Genomic DNA, 20,084 nt, shown 5'->3' on the forward strand with positions numbered 1-20,084 from the left:
TTATTTCAATGCAAAAAAAATGCAATGCAATGGGAGATGGCATAGAATCATAGAGTAGTAGAGTTGGAAGGGGCCTCTAAGGCCATCGATCCCAAACCCTTGCTCAATGCAGGGATCCAACTTAAAGCATCCCCGACAGGTGGCTGTCCAGCTGCCTCTTGAATGCTTCCAGTGTTGGAGACCCCACCACCTTCCTAGGTCATTGGTTCCACTGTCAGACTGTTCTAACAGTTAGGATGTTTTTTCTGGTGTTCAGCGGAAATCTGGCTTCCAGTCACTTGAGCCCAATATTCTGTATCCTGTACTCTGGGACGATCGAGAAGAGATCCCGGCCCTCCTCTATGTGACAACCTTTCATGTACTTGAAGAGTGCTATCATATCTCCCCTCAGTCTTCTCTTCTCAAGGCTAAACATGCCCAGTTCTTTCAGTCTCTCCTCAAAGGGCTTTGTTTCCAACATAATCAATTACATATCATCTGAAAGCAACTACAACAAATACCTGTCGTATTCACTGGACTGATTTCCAGTCTGGACATGGGAAGGATAAGTGAATGTTGGCAATTTCTGCTTCTGTTTCTGTTTTCATCAGAATCCCTAGCAGGAGACCCAGTGCAAAAGACCCAGGACTTGGGCTTCTGTGGCCACCCCTTAGCAACATCCACCTTCTAATAGCACAAAGGAAGAAGGGACACAGTTCTCTTGTGACTTTATTGTTCTGTTGGAGTCACTTGGAGGCCTATGGAAAAGAAACCTCACTACTACTTCAGTTTCTGTTCAGGACTCCTTGAATGTCTTTTCGTTCAGGTCCATCTTCCTTGAACCTCTGTTCTCTGTCGACCTGCCCTTTATAGATTTACAGTGCATTCATAGTGTCCAGGCAGTACTTTCCAACAGTGCTTCAGGACAAAGTTGGCAGATCTGAAAAGGATTAATGATCTGTTTGCTTACAACTGGCAATATTTAGAAAGCCACTTTTGTAGTTTGTTTACTTCTGCTTACTATCCTCCATTCTCCACAAGAAATGGAGGTTTTGTGGGTGTATTGAGGTCAGATTTCTTTGAATGTTTCCAGAGAATGTTAATGTTTGGAGCCTGCTGCAATGAAGAGAGCTCAAGGTAAACAGGAATGGATTTTTGGGTAGAAAGTCTTAGTTCTGGTACTTCTGATGGGGAAGAAATCTATGTGCTCAGAAATGGCTCCGAGGCACTGTGAGAAGTGCGTGTCTTTCACACATACCTCTAGTTGGTGGTCCTTGGGGGTTCTCATAAAGCACAAAGTGCCCTTCCTGGTGCAAGATGTTTTGTGTAATTCAAGAAAAGTGATGTAAAAACATTCTCAATAACTGGGGCGCCTTATTTCCATGTTGGGATATTCTGATATGCTTTTGGAACATGTAGGAAAGAGGTGGGGAACCTGTGCGCCCCCCAACATTGCTGTTATCATCCCTGACTGTTGGACCATGTTGCTTGGGGTTGATGGAAGTTCAGCAGGATCTGGAGCACCATGTGTTCCCCACACCAATGTAGAAAGATGAAGAAAACTTAATTTTGCTTTTGCTAGATCATTCTAAAGGTCCATGTATTCCACCATCCTTTTTCTAAGAGAAGATGTCCTGGATAGCCCATAATCCAGGGGGAGCCAACATGGTGCCCTCTAGTTGTTGTGGACTCCAACTCCCATCAGTCCCAGCCAGCACAAGAATCATAGCCAGGGTTGATGGGAGTTGTAGTCTAAAAGCCTTGAGGCAATGCAGGGCAGAGGAGGAGAAGGGAGGGAGGCTGCTCTGGGAACATGATCAAATGTCAGTACACGTGTGCTCTATCTCTACATGTGTGCATTAGGGATGAAATGATCTGTCGATTCTCTTAGTTTCTCATTTTTCTTATATTTGGTTCTCCACATTCTACAGCAATTTGTGATTTTGTTTCTAAAAAACTCCATGAAAATTCTTCCGCATTTCAATGCGAATTTCTCCTAATAAATACATTTTTGTATGTAGTTTTGACTAATGTATACATTTTTTGCAAGCAATGTATCCTAACAATTCATTTTGGGGTGTGTTGTTTTCACTAATGTATTCATTTTGTGCACCTGCTATATGCATTTTTGTAAACATTGCTTGGTTGGACAATTGCACTGCAAAATTTGGATAAGTGTGAATTTCGATGGATGGCTATGTGTCGGTTCTCGTGTTGTTTTGGAAAGTGAGAATTTGATAAATTTGGCTTGACATGTGAACTGAATTGAATTGCTTCCCCATCCTTGTGTGTGACTGTGCCCGTGTGCACTTGGGAGTGTCCTACTTTGTTGTTTGCTCCTTAACTTCCCCCCCCCACAAGCCTCCGTTACCCTCTCCAAACAAACAAACAACCTTCCAGAGAAAATTCAGCTTGCGTCGCTTGATTTCCATTTCCATTTCCCTTCTTAGGGCCATTATTGATGGGAAAGGCAAATGGAACGGGAAGCGCCCAGAGGCTGCTGCTTCCCTTTTCTTAACAAATGTTTCTTTCTCTTGAAGGAGGACAGTTAGTCTTTAGGGTGTTTTATGGAAGAGAGCTGGGCTGATGATGAAGCACAGACTCAGCACAGGACCCTGGTTGCTTTTTCGGCCTGGCAGGAGGAAGGGCCCTTTGTAAGGCAGCAAAGAGAGGAATTCCTCCCAAGCTGAGGAGGAGGAGGTAGAGGGAAGATGAAAATTTTGATAATTTTAAAATCTTGTGCAGCCTGCCCCAGTGCATGCTGACTCAGCTGTGAAGGTCCTCTCAATTCGGTAGGTTTTATTCCCAGGTAAGCAGGCATAGAATTGCAGCCTTATTTACAAGATCCTGCACACCTGCCCTCTGAATCATCAGATTCCCCCCTTTTTTACAAATGCCCTCTGTCCAGTTCACATGCTGTCACCCTAAATCAGAGTAGTCAACAAGGTGCCCTCCAGATGTTGTTGGCGGTATAGGAATGGCGTTCTAAGGAAGCTCTGTGACCTGACAGAGTCACGTCCTGTATTCAGTTTTGAAGGGTTGTTGAGTTTGACAACCTTTTTGATATTGATATCTGTTAATATTCCACCTAGCAGGGGCATTGTTGGTATGTGTGGCCTAACAGTCCTGAGGCCCAGGTGTTTTACCTCAGGCTCCAGATTGTCTGTCTATTCCCCTCTTTTTTAAAAAACAACAACAAAAACAACAGCATTTTTAAAATTTTCTTTACAGAGTGGCTTTTGTTCTGAAAAAGCCCAAATTTGCACCTCTATGTATAAATTAGTTTATGCAGTTTTTACGCATGAGTCTTTTAAGGATCTAGCAATGCCCCTGCCACCTATGAACATATGTTTAAAATTTGGATCAGAATCTTGCTTCTAGCTGAGCAGGAGGAATAATTGGTAGTATTTATAAGCTCTTGACCTTCTTGCTTCCCAGCACAGATGGTGTTCTAGGAGGTCTAGCAGATGCTAAGAGTTGTCACTCAGAGCCCAGAGACGGCTCCTGAATCCTCCATGGACCTCCATAATTAAATCCAAACACACCCACTGGGAATTGGAAGTCACCTGGAATGACTTCTGTGCTGCCCGGCTGTTTGCTTTTGAAAGATATCTTCAGGGGGATTGTAAATACGGTTTTATTCCAAAGTTTTGCCAGGCAAGGTGGTGCTTTGGGGAGCTGGTGGAACATTGGGGGGGGGAGGATAGGGGAATTAGAACGCACTGCCTTGGGAGAGGAGGACTGCTGGCAGTTTAAAAGCGCAATGCAAGATAATAAATCCAGAAATAATAAAACTAGTAGGGGTGACAACCTGTCTTGTTTTAAATTGGACTACCAGGCTGATTTTGTGCCAGCTGACTTGCTGCTAACTGTTCCAGTTTATTGTTGAAGCTAGGCCTCCTTGTGAGGAAATGGGAACATATCTGATGAAAAGAATTCACATTCAGTGGGATAGTGGAAGTTTTTTTCTTCAGATGAGGCCAGTCCAGGCCAGCAGTGGAACCATAACTAACACCTCCCCTGTGCTCCCCTTTGAAAGGTGTCCGGGGACTCCCATTTACATTTCCCACAATGCCCCAGAGTAACGGTGCAGCAGGAGCATTGTGGGTTATCATCCAGGTTCTCTGCTGGCCCCTATCTTCACTGTCTAGGCCAGGGCCCCCCAATCCTTTTGGGGCCAGAGGCACAATTGAAAATCTAAGATACTGTTGTGGGCCCCACAAAACTCCCATTTCACAGAAGGACAACAGGCAATTCTCATAGCTGCCCCCCCAAACTAGCCAAAACACTTACACATACCCTAAAACAATTACAGATGTTAAAAAAGCAGATAACACCCCCTAAAAACCAGGCATCCCCCCCAAACCAAACAACCACAAAAAACCTTAAAAATAAAAATTGGGAGGATCAGGGGGCCTTGACAGGCACCAAGAAGGGTATCTGAGGGTGCTGTGGTGCTCCCGAACACAAAGGTGGGGACCCCCTGTCTGCCCCATGCTGGGTTTGCAGCATACCTGTGGGGTACAGCCTATTTGCTTTTGTTGTGGTGCTGCAAAGGGTCCCAGAGGGCTGTGACAGTGTCTCACCTCCAGATTGTGGGGCTGGGCTTGTTTCACAGGCCAAACATCTGAAAAAGCTGCTCCAGGCAGATCTGATGAGAACTCTGTGACCCTGAGGCAAGGAATGCCCAGGGGTTTGTCCATTCAGCTACCAGTACCTCTCCATCCACATGGTTGATGGAACCACATCAAGCACCTTCAGACTATTTATTTTTTATTTATAAAAGTGTTTACATACCATCAGTTCATACAATATAACATGGCAGTATACACTATATGCAATAAAATATAGGACACCATAAAAAGAGTATCAAGTCAGGATCATTCAGACCATGATATTCCCGATCTCGATGTATGGATGTGAAAGTTGGACAGTGAAAAAGGCGGATAAGAGAAAAATCGGCTCATTTGAAATGTTGTGCTGGAGGAGAGCTTTGCGCATACCATGGACCGCGAAAAAGACAAATAATTGGGTGTTAGAACAAATTAACCCAGAACTATCACTAGAAGCTAAAATGATGAAACTGAGGTTATCCTACTTTGGACACATCATGAGAAGACATGATTCATTAGAAAAGATAATAATGCTGGGAAAAACAGAAGGGAGTAGAAAAAGAGGAAGGCCAAACAGGAGATGGATTGATTCCATGAGGCCACAGACCTGAGCTTGCAGGATCTGAGCAGGATGGTTCGTGACATGCTCTTGGAGGTCGCTGATTCATAGGGTCGCCATAAGTCATAGTTGACTTGGAGGCACATAACAACAACAACAAAAAGTGATTGGAATGACTGGCTGGTCAAAAGAGTTAAATAGTTGCTAGAGCACCGTGGACAGCTCCTTGAAAGTTGAGACGAAAACCCAGAGTGGATTCCACTGCCACACTGGCATGGAGCCACCGGCTGCCAGTACCTGTTGTTACAAAGGGTCCTCAAGAGACATACGAAATTCAAAAGCAACAATACTTGCCAAAGCTCTGCTGGAGGAGTGTTCCACAGCATGGGACCAGCAACACTAAATACCCGACTTCTAGTGGTAGTCAGTCGGGCCTCTCAAACACAGAGGACTACTAGCAGCGCTCCCCCAGACAATATCAGTGATCGAGGTGGGATATGAAGGCTCAGGTTTTAGCCTTCACACAACAGGACATGGTTTAGGTCAGTCTGTATCCCTAGTAACTCTGGCTGCGGCTTGCTTTTTGACATGCTTGAAGTATTAATTAAATTGAATTTGCCCACCAGTCTTTCTGATGGATTGTTGTCACCCTGCCGTGTTACTGGAAACCAGGTGCTTTTGCTAATAGTTTCCTGGAAAGAAACCCCGCCTTTGGAACAAACAATGGATAATAAATGAGTTGGAAGCTATCAGAGGTGGGAGACGGGTGAAGTTACGTAAAATTTAAATAGCGATAGGTGTCAGTTCCAGTTGTGTTTCTATCTGTCATTGCGTCTCTGGAGTAGCTTATAAAAATTAAAGGCCGGTTCCTGGAAAGGGGAGCCAACCATTTTGTCTGGGCTTAGATCCTCAAGGGGCTGTGCTTAGTTTCACCTTGGTGAGGATATGAATGAGGTAAAGGTTGCAAATCTCAAAAGTTTCAGCGTGATCTTGGATTCAGGTCTGGAGCTATTGCAATGCCAGGCCACTGTATTTGGCCCTCAGCACTCCCCTCCCGGGCAACACCCTTTCACCCTAGACCCCCCCCCACTGCTCCTGCTTTGCACCCACCTTGAGTGTTTTTCCCTGGCTAGAATATGTCCTTGAACTCTGATAATGCCTCTTCCTTGTCTGGATGGAGGAGAGAGAGGGCCTTGTGTAGAAACAAGCCTACTGTACAAAGCTAAAATTAGCATTTATTGCTCCACCCACTTTTGCTTCTGGTCCCACCCACCAAGAGCATGTGGCCCCCAGAATGTCACCTAGGTAGGAATGTGGCTCTTGGGCTGCAAACGTTTCCCTATCCTTGATCTAAAGCGGTATCAAGTTAGACCATGTGCAAAGTGCACCTCTCACCATTTTAATAATTATATACCCTGTCCCACAAACTCAGGATTAGGTGCAAACGTATCCAAGTCAGTTAGGAGGCTGAAGCTGATTCTTCAATTTGCTGTCACGTCAAGAAGCTTAAGATGTCTTACTCATAATATAGTTTGCCTCTCCTTTGAAGAGAGGTGGTTCAGGATAAGGTTGCTTTGAGTAAATGGCATGAAAGCAGAAGTTCAAAGATGGCCGAATCACTGGAAGTTCTGTCCTTAGTTGCCATAGAAAGCCTTCAAGCTGCAGGCTGAGGAAAGAGGTGATTGGTGAACAATAAGGTATCCTGTGATTGGGTGATTTTCTCTCTCTCTCTCTTATCTCATATACAGAGAGTTAGAGAGAGGATTAGTATTTAAGATTGCCTTGCACAACTCTGTGGTTTTCTTGGCCATTAGTCTTCAAATTTGAGTTTGCTTTTAATGTATTCCTGTCTCTATGTTCGACTCTGGCAACTCTGTTCTGCTTTCCAGCAGTAATTTCTTTGAAACTGGGGAAGGAGGCTTATGTCTCCTGCTCTTTCTGAAAGAATCTCAAATTCCTGATACATTTTCATGAAAATGTGTTGGGGAATTTAGTGTTTAACGTCCAGAAATTTTGATCTGATTTAAATTACGATCTAGGGAGTTCCTCTTGAAGAGCTGAATGAATTAATCAGCATTAAAAGTCAGGGCAGAAAAATATTAATTTGTACTTTATGTATAGTAAGAGACTAGCCTCAACCTTGGTGGGTCCTGACAGGCCCAAGACAGCCAAGCTGCTGATGGAGAACCTCTTTCTCACCCTTCCCGTCATCTGCCATTCTGTGGGTGGTCATTGGAGGAGCTGAGCTGTGGGGCCCTGGCCTAAAACAACAGCAGAAGAAGTGAAAGATTCCATTGGAAATGGAAATGGACTGCCTTCAACTAGATTCTGACTTATGGCGACCCTATGAACAGTGTTTTCATCGGTATTCAGAGGTGGTTTTACCATTGCCTTCTTCTGAGGCTGAGAGGCCGTGACTGGCCCAAGGTCACCCAGGGAGCTTCATGGCTGTGTGGGGATTCGAAACCCGGTCTCCCAGGTCATAATTCAACACCCTAACCACTACGCCACACTGGCTCTCTAGGTTCCATTAGGCTCCATCTGTATTGACATTCTTCTGGCTTTTGGAAGACATACCTCCTTGATTTCTCAACCAGAGCCTTCTGTTTTAATTGCTGTGTTGTTCCGCATGGAATTGTTTTATTGTGTGTCTTAATTACGGATGCTGATATTTTAAAGTTTGTTCAATTGTTTTTTGTACTTGTAAACTGCTTAGAATTATTGTTGAACACAATACAGGAAAGCTGTTCTCTCAGCTTTCAGGCTAACATTTGGGCTGTTGGAGAATATTCGCTAAACTGGGTTTATTACTGGATTTTGACATAATCCAATAATCTACATTGTTTTCAGGCCGGCGTTGGTTTCTTGTGGCGGGTCGCAGCTGTCATTGGCATGGTTTAATTTTTTTTAAAAAAAAAAATACCGCTCTGGATTTTATGTTATTGTCTTTATAATCAGCTTTCCTCTAAACTGATGCATTCTTAGCTTCTGTCTAGCTGATCGCCATTAACAATCCAAAGTATTGCAAAACAACAAGAAAAGCAAATTGGGGGGAGGAAGGTAGTCCTCGTTAAGCAGCACACCAGCCTGAGGCAAGAGCCAGAATTAATGGACAACTAGCTGCCTAATTGATAGTTAAATAGAAAAAAAATCAGTGGAACAAGTGCCTACAGCATAAGCATTTTCATGATTATTTTCATCAGTAATTATGCTATTTTTTCTGCTGGAAAAACCCCCGTGGATCAGCAATAGTGAAAACAATCTTGAATAAAAAATGGCGGATTGATACTGAAAGCCGGACTGTCGGAATTCAGACAGATAGGAACCAGCTACTGAACCCCATTCCTAGCTAACGTACGATGGGCTACAAATTAGAAATGGGGGACAATATTGATTCATTTCACATTTAAAGACAAACCTACCTAATTTGCACTTTCCAAAACAATACACAAACCGGAACGCAGCCATCTTTCAAAATTTGCACTTCTCCAAATTTTGCAATGCAGTTTTCCAGTCAAATAATGTGTATGGATATGCATACACTGGGGTAAAATGTGCATATATTGGTGAAAAATAACATACAAAAATGCATAATCAGTAAGGGAAAATTGCCTTGTGAAATATGTGCCTGTTAGGCAAAACTGCATACAAACATGCGTATATTAGGAGAAATTTGCACTAAAATGGTAATGAATTTTCATGACGACTATTTTTTTACGATGGCAAACTGATGCAAAAATGTGGGCAACCGGATTTAAGACTGGGAAAATTCGCCCATCCCTACTGCAGAGTCACTGCTTGACTTTGAGAGAGATACTGATCTAGTGCAGCCTTTCCCAACTAGTGGGCCCCCAGATGTTGTTGGACCACAACTCCCATCAGCCTCAGCCAGCATTGCCAATGGTCAGGAAAGATGGGAATTGTGGTCCAACAACATCTGGTGGCCCACTAGTTGGGGAAGGCTGGTCTAGTGCAACCCACTTCACCCTGGGTTGATATGAGAATAGAGCAGCTGAGTGGGGGAATCTCCCGTATGCTGTTCCGGGTGCCTTGGATGAGAGGTGGGATGCAAACATCACAAAAAGTTGGTTCTTTATTTTGTGCATGTAGTTCCCCTTCTACAGTGCCTCAGACATCGCTGTTCTGTACAGAAAGGAAGGTCTGAGAGAAAGAAATAACTGGGTAGCATGATTCAGCATGACTTTTCTCCACTTGTAGAACAAAATCACCCTTCAAAAAAATGTAATGTCTGTCCTGATCTCCTTTCCTCTTGTTTTCATACTTTTATTGCCCATTCCTTCCCATCCCCCCATCCCCGGAAACTTTAATGTTTCACCTGACTGCGTTAAATGTTGAACAGCTTTTCCATTTGAGAAATCCTCTTTTTGGCCGTCTAACTCAAGAGGCTAGTCGGTACCCAGGACATCTAGCACAATTTTACTTTGGGTTTACGTGAGCAAATCTTTGCTTGTACAGATTTCCCCCGTTAGGACACATATACATATGTCTTCTTTAATTCGCTTCCACTCCTTCCCTTGTTTTGTTGAGTTGCGCTCGTAATTCTCTCTCTGCAGTTTCTGAAGGACATCTGAAAAGGCTGCATAACGAATCTTTCTCCTGCCAATGAACTCTCTCTTCTTGATGGATTCATAGCTGTAAGGGATTTACAGCACACTGAGGTGAGACTGTTAAAAAAAAACTTGCAAATTCAACTTCTGTTCTGTTCTGCTTGCTTCCTTCCCTTTTGTTTTGTTTTGCAGTTGAACAAAATAAATAAGGGTCACTTTGGACATGCAGCGAGCACACACTTTTCATCCTTTGATAGGTGATCAATCTGAAATCTTTCCATTTCAGCTGGTCGTTATAGAAACTCTGTAACGAAGAACTAGTGCCTAACTTTGCTGCTGCTGCTTCCCCCTCCAAATCTCTTTTCCTTTTGTGTCATGGCTATTGTTATTATTTATCATTGTTGTTGTTTGGCTTGTTAGTTGCTTGTTACCCAAAGGTCTCCAAGCAACTTCCCACATGCTAAAAACATAAATATAAATACATCATACCATAGAAACAGACAGACAACCCTCATAGTAGCCGTAGGAAGTTTGGCAGCACACTAATAACCAAACTATACCCTCTCAGTCTATCAAATACCTGGGGAAAAAAGGCACCGAAAAGAGGTCAGTGAAGGCGCCAGGCAGACCTCACTGGGAAGAGCATTCCACAGACAGGGAGCCACAACTGAAAAGGCCCTCTCCCTTGACACCACCCTCCGAGCCTCCCTCAGAAGGGGGAGACCTAGAGAAGGGCTTGAGAAGAAGATGTAAGGGTCAGTTAGGCTCATACATAATTGGCATGGAGCTCTCTATCAGCCACCTGCCTTCCATTAAAACAGAGTGGAAGGTACTCCTGACAGACCTTGGGGCTCACCATTTTGGGAAGGGGGAAGTTGCTCCAAAACCACACACCCCCAGCTCACTTTCCTCTCCCTCCCCACCACCATCACCGATTGTCATAGCAGCTGTGCTCCTTTAGGCGAGTAAGTCCTTCTCACTTCCTCTCCCGAGAAGTACTGAATCTCTTTTGAGTGTGCATGCGCGCACACACACACAGAGACTTTGTTGCCTGCCCAAAAGCAGGAAGCATTTTGGTTCCGCCTTAAGCTGTCGTTCGTGGTCATTGCAAGAGAATCACTTCACATTTCTGAGAGCCAAAACAATGGCAAAACTACAAGAGGGTTTGAAATTCCTAGGTGGACCTGGGATTTGAGATTGTTTCAGCACTCTGCTGGATTCACCGGCCATCCACAATTGGATCTCCAACCCCAAACTTGGCTGTTGTGTGTGGCAAGGGAGCAAGCGATCAGATCTGTGCCATAATCTAAGAGGGAGATGACTTTAAGGCTTTCTTTTCACTGAGATGGTAAACTCAGAAAGAAGGCTAGGTTAGGGCCCAAGGAAAGCTGCCGGCGCTCTAGTTGTCTATGTGCAAGGGATCTTTTTGTGTCAAATCCTGGAAGACCCAACCTGCTACCTGAAGTGATAACAGCCTGAGGACAAGTTGACCATCTCAAGTCAAAAATAGGCCAAAGAGACCTGAGCGTGAACTTGAGTGAAGAAGGGCCTGAGGCAAATCTTGTTCTGAGGGATCTTTTCCCCCACAACATGTGTGCTTTTGTTAATTATAGTTGATTGGGTTATGTGTGTGTCCAAGGCCACATTATCCATCACATCACTTCCACACAATTAGGTCTCTCTCTCTCTCTCTCTCTCTCTCTCTCTCTCTCTCTCTCTCATTTAATTTTATTACCTCAGCTTTCCCACTGACACCAGGCTATTCATTCATCAATTTCATTGCAATGGGATGAAAATACCTTCCCTCCATTAACCCACTAATCTTAGTGTGCATCTTAAAACCTCCCCTAAGCGACCCTCCCCTGGATTGATTTATTTGCCCGTGCTTCCACTTCACGCAAAGTGCTTTGTGGGTGAAATGGCACCCCTTGGGGTTTAGCTTTGTGAAGTGTCACTATGATAGGCAAACACACTCTGCTCCACCCAAAAGAGCATTAAGGACGACAAGGAGCGATTTGGCCACTACTGCGTTACTGAGGTGGTATCTGGCCTCAAAACATAAGCTAGATGCTCTCTTTTTATTTGCTAGCTCTTAGAGCAGCCTTTGCCAACCTAGTGTCCTCCAGATGTTTGGGACTTCAACTCCCATCAGCCTCTGCACCATGCACCAGTACTGGCTTTGGCTGATGAGAGTTGTAGTCTAAAATGTTTGGAGGACACCAAGTTGAGGGAGGCTAGCTTAATCACAAATTGTAATAAAATGCATTTTCTGTGGTGACTATTTTGATGCAGCCCTTTTGAGCTAGCGGCCCTCAATATTTGAGGAATGTCCGAAAAAGACAAATAATTGGGTGTTAGAACAAATTAAACCAGAACTATCACTAGAAGCTAAAATGATGAAACTGAGGTTATCATACTTTGGACACATAATGAGAAGACATGATTCACTAGAGAAGACAATAATGCTGGGGAAAACAGAAGGGAGTAGAAAAAGAGGAAGGCCAAACAAGAGATGGGTTGATTCCATAAAGGAAGCCACAGACCTGAACTTACAAGGTCTGAACAGGGTGGTTCACGACAGATGCTCTTGGAGATCGCTGATTCATAGGGTCGCCATAAGTTGCAGTCAGCTTGGAGGCACATAACAACAACAACAAAAACCCCCACTGCTCTGGAACTTCAGTTAGACAGTTGTGTAGGTTAATGAGATGCGTTGTATCTTGAAGATGACACTTTATTGAGATGGTGCTAGTTCTCACTGAGGTCACAAATCTGTGCCTGGGCTGTGCTGATTTAGGCTGCAGGAGGAGGCTTATGTGATTGAATGCTCTTTCATTCCTCCCCTTCCACAAAAATAATCACTGCACATAGAATGCTAGCATGACAAGAAAAAGGCTAGGCTAGATTCTCAGGACAGTCCTGTCACATTGTCTGCTAAACGTCATAAATGTGTAAGGATTCTAAAGGGTTGCATATATTCCAAAAAACATAATATGCGGCTCTGTCTTGCCCTCCAGAAAGAGGGAACCTCTAGCATTGGGGGCCACCACCAATTGTGCCTGTTGGCATTCATATTTTGCATGTTAGAATGTTATTAAGAGACCACATTGATTGTAACTAGTGATAAGGGAGAAACTCATTTCCACGTTTTAATGTGAACCTACCTAATTCACCCTTCCCAAAACAATTTCTGTAGCAAACACAGCTACTCTTTCAAATTCACATTTCCGTGAAATTTTGCAATTCAGTTCTCTAACCAAAATGTGTATATTAGGGGCAAGTGTGCATAGAAATAAAGTTATTACTGAACAATAACATTAAAATGCATTAGGGAAAACAGCATACAAGGTCTTGTATATTAGTAGAAATGCACACGAAAACACTGGTGATTTTTCACAAACACTTTTTTAAAAATGGCAAACTAATGGGGGAATGTGACAAACGAAACTTACAAGATTGGATAAAAGAGAAATGGAGGGAAACTGAAATTGACAGATTTGTCCATTCCTTATTGTAGTGGTGGAGAACTGAAGATCTCTGAGGCGTGTTACAGTCCCCAAAGTTTTAGGTCAAATGCAAACTTTCTAAAACCGTGCATGAAAAGCAAATGGATTTCCTCCCCACAAACCTTAATAAGAACGGAAAATTCGATTGATTTTCTGTCAGTTGTGGAATAATCATGGTGGGGTTTTTTTAGGTTTGGCAACCTTGCTCTTGACACATTTAAACCCTGATAAAATTAACAAGAGCTGGTTTCTGTCTTGGGTGAGTGTGGAAGGGGGATGTTATAATGCCTCAGTGGTTCACTTTAGGGAAAGATGGGATTTTAAAATTTATTTTAAAGTTTGAATGTAGCAATCTGTAAAAGAGCACATTGCAGATAGAGAGAATCCATGCCCTCCGTTTCTTTGCCTTCTGTTTTGGTTAAAACTTTGGTTCCTGGTAGGGAGGGGAACAAATCCTTTAAATGTTGGGGCTGGGAAATGGAAAAGAGTCATCACACTCCTTCAACAGATACCAAAAATACACATAGATGAATTGTTTAGGACATTTTACTACCGCTAGCCAAATTCTGTTTGTATCTTGGGCTCATAAATGCCTCAGTACTAGCCATGCGTATTGTATCAGAAGAAAGAAACTAAAATCTGCTTCCCTGGATCAGTTTTGTTTGGACAAAAAATACACACAATGGGGCATTCAATACCCAAATACTTTCCATTGGCTGGGCTAAAAATGAACCCCAAATACAGAAATCTGTGGGGAGTTCCTCAGGATACTTTGTTGCCATTGCAGGCTCTTTGAGGTTTTCAGAAAGAGAACTCTGTACAAGCACTCCAGTCTCCTTCCTTGGATCAGTTTTATTAATTTTTTTACCCAGTTAGCTTGGATTTTTTAAAAACTCATCACAAACATGGGTTTTGGGGGGCTTTTTTTGTCCCAGGCATTTTTTGAAAGAAAACTGTGCAGCAGAAGTAGTGAAGCACAGGTTTGGGGAACAAATGTGGGCCTCTATAGACCCCTATACACTCCCACAGCCACACCTCCCACTGGTCCTGCTCTGCACCCTCACTGAACACATTAGTCTGGCTGGAATGTCTTCTTGAATGGTGATGATGCCTCTTGCTTGCCTCTGTGGAGGCATGTGGGGGTCTGTGGTTGGGATGCTGCCTATTGTACAAAGGTCAAAGGGTCACACATTTTGCTCCACCCTCTTTTTCCTGCTGGCCCCACCTACTTTAAAAAAAAACCTTTGGCTCAGCCCACCACAAGCGTTCAACCTCCGGCAGGTTACTCGTTGGGGAATAACCTCAGGCTGAAAAGTGTTTATTTTATTTATTTATTTATCAATAGATTTGTATACCGCTATTTCATTTTAAAACATCAAAGTGGTTGACAAGTTAAATAAAAACCCATACAGTAAAAACCATTAAAAATACAGTAACCCAACCCAACCCTGCAAAACAGCAACAACCCTACGAATGGTAAATTCGGAGACAATGTTTACTTATCATGCAGGTAACCATATTCTAGAAGAACTTATATGGTGTAGGTCTACTTTCATATAAATTCTGCAATTAAAAATGCACGTGGAGTAGATTTTACCCCCTTTTGCTGGAAGCACATGAATACTGTAGAAGATGAATGAATTGAAGCCACTTCTTCTCATCTTCCAATTTTATGCGTATCTTTTGGGCAACGGGAACCTCAGGTTTGTGGGCCTAGTTACCCCATCCAGGCCTCATAATTTGGCCAGGGTTCGGATCTACCTGATGTCATATGATGGCAGGCGATTGACAGGTGAGTGGCCCCGCTTACCTGCCAAATGTGACCCGCAGAAGGTTGGTCACAATTGGATCCACCCTGTTGGCCAAAGTGGCTCTCTGTCCCTGTTTTTGGATGATAAAATGTACCAGTGTATCGTAAGGTATAACTGGCTAGATACAATACTAGGAAGCTGTTGTTCATCTTAATGCTTTTCCATTCTTCATTTAGAAACAGCGATGATGTTCTGTCTCCTGCTGTGGTGGAATCTCAAAGTCATCGCCCTCTCTCTCCTTCTGAAAACCACCATCTCCTTAAACCCAGATGATCCAAATGTTTGCAGCCATTGGGAAAGGTAACCCATTGCTGAGAAGCAGTTCTTGAAACCATGCAATACAAAACCGCAATCAAAATGCCACCAAGACATTGAACATGCCTTGGGCGGAGCATTCCATAACAAAGGCCCCACAGCTGACCCTTTTGCAGTCCACCTCATTTTTGAAGGAATGGGCACTTTTAGAAGGACCTTGGGTATAGATCTTCCATTGTAGGCACAATGCTGCAAGATTGGAGGCTCACCTCCAAGGGTTTACTCTGAGTTCTTACTCATATCTATACTTGCCTGTCTTCAGAGGAGTCCATTTTCCCATCTGTGATCCTGTGTGAATTGCAGTTCTGGCTCCTGATTTGGAACGAGGCCTTCCCTAGAGTAGCAGAAACACAAGAATCCTCTTCTAAGGATGGCCATTCTGCTAGGACTAATACAACAAAATATGATATAAGTAATAAAAGAAGCAATATAATACTGCTAAAAATCATACAGCAAATAGCACATTCTGTTACAATTGCTACAATAGGCAGAAAAAAACACACTGAGTGGTCCACCAAGACACTCAGCAATTTTCAAGTCAGTGGGGGAAAACAATTGTTTGGGAACTACTGCTACGAGTATGAATCTTCTTAAGCAACATAAATAGCTCTTAGTGGCATTCTGAAGTTCATTATGCTTAGATTGTATTAGGATGTTGTGTGCGGGGTATGTTTTTTTAAGGATGTTGATCACGCAGCACAACAGGCTTCGAGGACAAATGTGGGTAGAGATGGAGCCTGTGATTTGGCATTGTTTGCAGTCGCACGGCAAAGTACATTTCAAGCTCAGGAATACAATATTGATTTTGTGTGAAGGGAGTCAGCAACCCGGAGACCCAATCAAGGAGAAACAAAAATTAAATACCAGAATTGATTGGCTGCTCCGGCCAAGATGACTGTGTTATTTAGAAGGTAATAAATCAACCCAAAAAAATTGAGTTAGGGTGAGGTCAAGAGAAGCAAACAGGATCATAAAATAATAATCAAGATGACGAGGGGGTTTATGTTAATAAAAGAGTAGTCTAAATACATTCCGTCTTTGCCAGTTGGAGATCTCATTGCACAGAGCAGACAAAGAGAGTTCAGCTCTCAGGAGTTGACGTCTTGTTGGCTGGAGAAATCAGATGCTCAAAGCACAGACATTGCTTCCCACTTCAGGGTGAAATCCGACATGCATATCCAGAAATAAATAGTTGGCTTTCCAGTAGGGATAAGAGAGAAATTCACTTTTGTCCTCATTTTAATATTAAATTCCTTAATTCCCACTTCCTAAAACAGTATGCAAATACACTTCTCCTTTGAAATTTGCGCATCTCTGAATTTTGCACTTCAGTTCTCCAACTAAATAATGTGTACAGAAATGTGTATGTTTGGGGAAAGTCTGCATAAAAATGCATATATCAGTGGGAAATGCAGTGTATTAAGAGAAATTGCTTGCAAAATGTGTATCTTAGGGGAAATTGCATACGAGATTGTATATTTAGAAGAATTTGCACTAAAATATTGATGAATTTTTTTGAGGACTTTTTAAAAAAAAAACATGGCCTGCAGAGAGTTCCAGGTTCTGTCCACACAAAATGGACTTAGGATGGTCCATCAGTCCTGTTTATATGTGGGGAGAGATTACTGGCACCGAAGGATGGGCAAATCTGACAACTTTGATTTCTCTCAGTTTCTAATTCAGTTCTCCACATTTTCACATCACTTTGCATTTGTTTTAAAAAATGCTCATAAAAATTCATCAGCATTTTATTGCAATATTCTCCTAATATGCATGTTTGCATGCAATTTTGCCAAATATACACATTTTTGCAAAACATTTCCCCTAATATAATGCATTTTTGTCTGTTATATTCACTATATATGCAACATCTATACTATTTTACCCTAGCTTTTTCATTTTTGTACACATTATGCATCTGGAGTAGGGATGGAGAGATCTGTCAGTTATGGTTCTCTCAGTTTCCCATTTTCTCCATCTTAAATTCAGTTCTCCATATTTCAGCAGCAATTTGTTTAAAAAAAAAATCTTCCAGCATTTTAGTGCAAATTTATCCTAATAAACACATTTTTGTATGGAGGTTTGACTAATGTAGTCATTTTTGTGAGCCATTTCTTTTCAACTAATGCATTTTTGCATCATATTTTCACTCATATATTCATTTCTATGCACACTTTCCCCTAATATATGATTTTTTTACACATATTGATTGGTGAACTGCCTTGCAAAATTCGAATAATTGCGAATTTCAAAGGATGGCTGTGTTTTGGTTCTCATGTTGTTTTGGAAAGTGCAAATTTGATAAATCCAGCTTGAAATGTGAACTGAATCAAAATTCTTGGCCATCCCTAGCCTGGAGAATTGCATTGCAAAATTTGGATATGTGCACGTTTCAAAGGATGACTGTATTTTGGTTTGCGTATGTTTTGGAAAGTGCAGATTAGATAGGTTCACCTTTAAATGTGAACTGAATTTAATTTCTCCTCCATGCCTACTGGTGACCTATCACAGAATGTCAGTTTACAATGCAACCCCTTAACTCGATTTGTTAGTTTCTGTTCACACTATACAATCCTCTTGCCTGTGTTCGTACCCAATGGTTAACAGAATGCTAAAGTTTTTCAGGGGAAAAACAACAATAACAAAAGGAGAGAACCTGTTGATTAGTTCACAATTTATGATTCTCAATTACTGGTTAATTTCAACTACAAATTATCTCAGTTTAAAATAGGTTCTGTTTAAAATCAACAAAAGTGAAAAATCAAGCCCTAGAGACCTTCTTCCAAGTTTCTAATAAAAAAGTGTCCTGCGTTTGATTGGTGGATACATCATTTCAGGATTCTTGCACCTCCATCATCAGAATGAAGTGCTGGAATCCCACCATGCTGGGATGCCTCGACAGCATTATGTTAATATGTGCTTTTAATTAGCTTTTTTGTACACAAGTAAAAACTGAACAACCCCGGGAGGAAGAATATCTGATGTGGTTTTATATTAAGGGTATAGAACTTGTGTTGATGTTATTTCATTTTCTTTATTAAACGCAGCAAGCTTCAATCTGTTTACATTTTCCCATCTCCCTTCACAAGAGTTTCTTTTTTCTTGGTTCAGAAACTCCTTGTTGGAGAGGGATCTTTGAAAACTACTTGCGTGTTCTTGTAATGTTCCGCATCGTGAAGGCAGTTCCTGACTCGTCCAGATTTGAAACGAGGTCCCTCCCAAGCCCCCCCACACACATGCATTTCAGCAGCCCCAGAAAGCAAAGCTGGTGTTTCATTGGTGGTGGCTGCTTTCATTCTGCAGATTAAGGACACACAAGTTGTTTTACTTGTGCATGTTTTGTGCAAGAGGGGTGCTGTGTTGGCTCTGATGTCTTGTTATTTATTTCTAACCCATTCTTCACTAAAAAAATTATCCTTGAGCAGTATACACAATACATGACAAAAATTATATTAAAACAAAACTTTAAAATGGCAACCAAATATACCAATCCAGTGAGGCAGGTATGCCATCTCCACTAATAACATGCTAACCAAAGGTACAAAATTGTGGGTTTAACCAGTGCCAAGAGCCCACCAGGGTCCCTCTTACTTTAAGATGGAATGATTTTTTAACAAAAATTAAATATGGCCTTTCTAGTAATCTGCTGTAGTTATTATAAGTAATTTTTCACTTCTTTCAGGATCTCAAATAGGTTTGGCAAATATAACTTCTACCTAGCTTTTATCTGCTGTTTAGCGAATTAATTCAATGTCAAATAAAAAACGTCTGGATAAGTTGACAGCCTTACTTTTGGGGGTGGCTAGCTATTACTTGGAGCATCAGAGAGCTTAAACCAGTCAAAGTAATGCCATGCAAGATTTGATTTCGGGAAGACCACTTCTGATGCTGGACCTCCTCTCTGCAAAGCGTGAGGTACGAATATTTACACTTCACCGAGTGACGTGCAGAATTCATAATGCACTTCACCGAGTGATGTAGGCCTCTGCCCCCCAGAGCTTATACCCTATTTTCAGATAAAGATGGCAGCAATCAGAAGAAAGGCAGAGAAATGGGTGGCAATGCTAACATAGGCTAAAATGAGAGCAAAGGCCATTGCTGTGTGTACTTTCAGGTGTGTGTGTGTGTTTGTTAAGGGCCAAAGTAGTTCAACCAAAAATTTTATGGGGAAAAGAAAATTTCTTAGAAAGCATACAGACGAACGTATTTTCCAGACACTTCTACCACACATCTGTTGTCTGATTTTAAAATCCTTCTTACCGCTTAAGAACACAAGAAGAGCCTGGCTACTGGATTAGACCAATGGCCCATCTAATCCAGCATCCCATTCTCACAGTGGCCAACCAGATGCCTCCATGCGAAGCCCGCAAGCAGGACCTGAATGCAACAGAGCACTCTACACTCCTGCGCTTCCCAGCAATTGGCATTCAGAGGCATACTGGAGGTCAAACACAGCCATTGATTTTATCCTCCATGAATCCAAGCTGGTGGCCATCGCTGCCTCTGGTGGGAATGAATTCCATAGTTAATTATGCACTGTGTGAAGGAGGATTTTCTCTTGTCTGTCCTGAATCTCCCAATATTCAGCTTCATTGGATGTCCACGCATTCTAGTGTTATGAGAGAGGGAGAAAAACCTTTCCATGTCCACTTTCTCCATGGCATGCATAATTTTATACACCTCTATCATGTTCCTTCTTACCTGGCAAATGTGAAGGACTAAATAATACCAGG

At 42.3% G+C, this 20,084-nt stretch overlaps 1 protein-coding gene across 2 annotated transcripts in view; it reads left to right on the top strand.

Annotated features, from left to right (window-relative positions):
- MEGF11 (multiple EGF like domains 11) overlaps positions 1–20,084 on the top strand; it is a 366,020-nt gene that overhangs the window by 67,925 nt on the left and 278,011 nt on the right. For both annotated transcript variants that reach the window (XM_061595615.1, XM_061595614.1), the window contains exons 2-3: positions 9,726–9,830; positions 15,213–15,336. In XM_061595615.1, the coding sequence (XP_061451599.1) occupies positions 15,221–15,336 (116 nt within the window). In that variant the 5' untranslated portion in view covers positions 9,726–9,830; positions 15,213–15,220. The remainder of the gene's footprint in view (positions 1–9,725; positions 9,831–15,212; positions 15,337–20,084) is intronic.

Source organism: Rhineura floridana, chromosome 14, assembly GCF_030035675.1.
Source record: "Rhineura floridana isolate rRhiFlo1 chromosome 14, rRhiFlo1.hap2, whole genome shotgun sequence".
Taxonomy (NCBI): domain Eukaryota; kingdom Metazoa; phylum Chordata; class Lepidosauria; order Squamata; family Rhineuridae; genus Rhineura; species Rhineura floridana.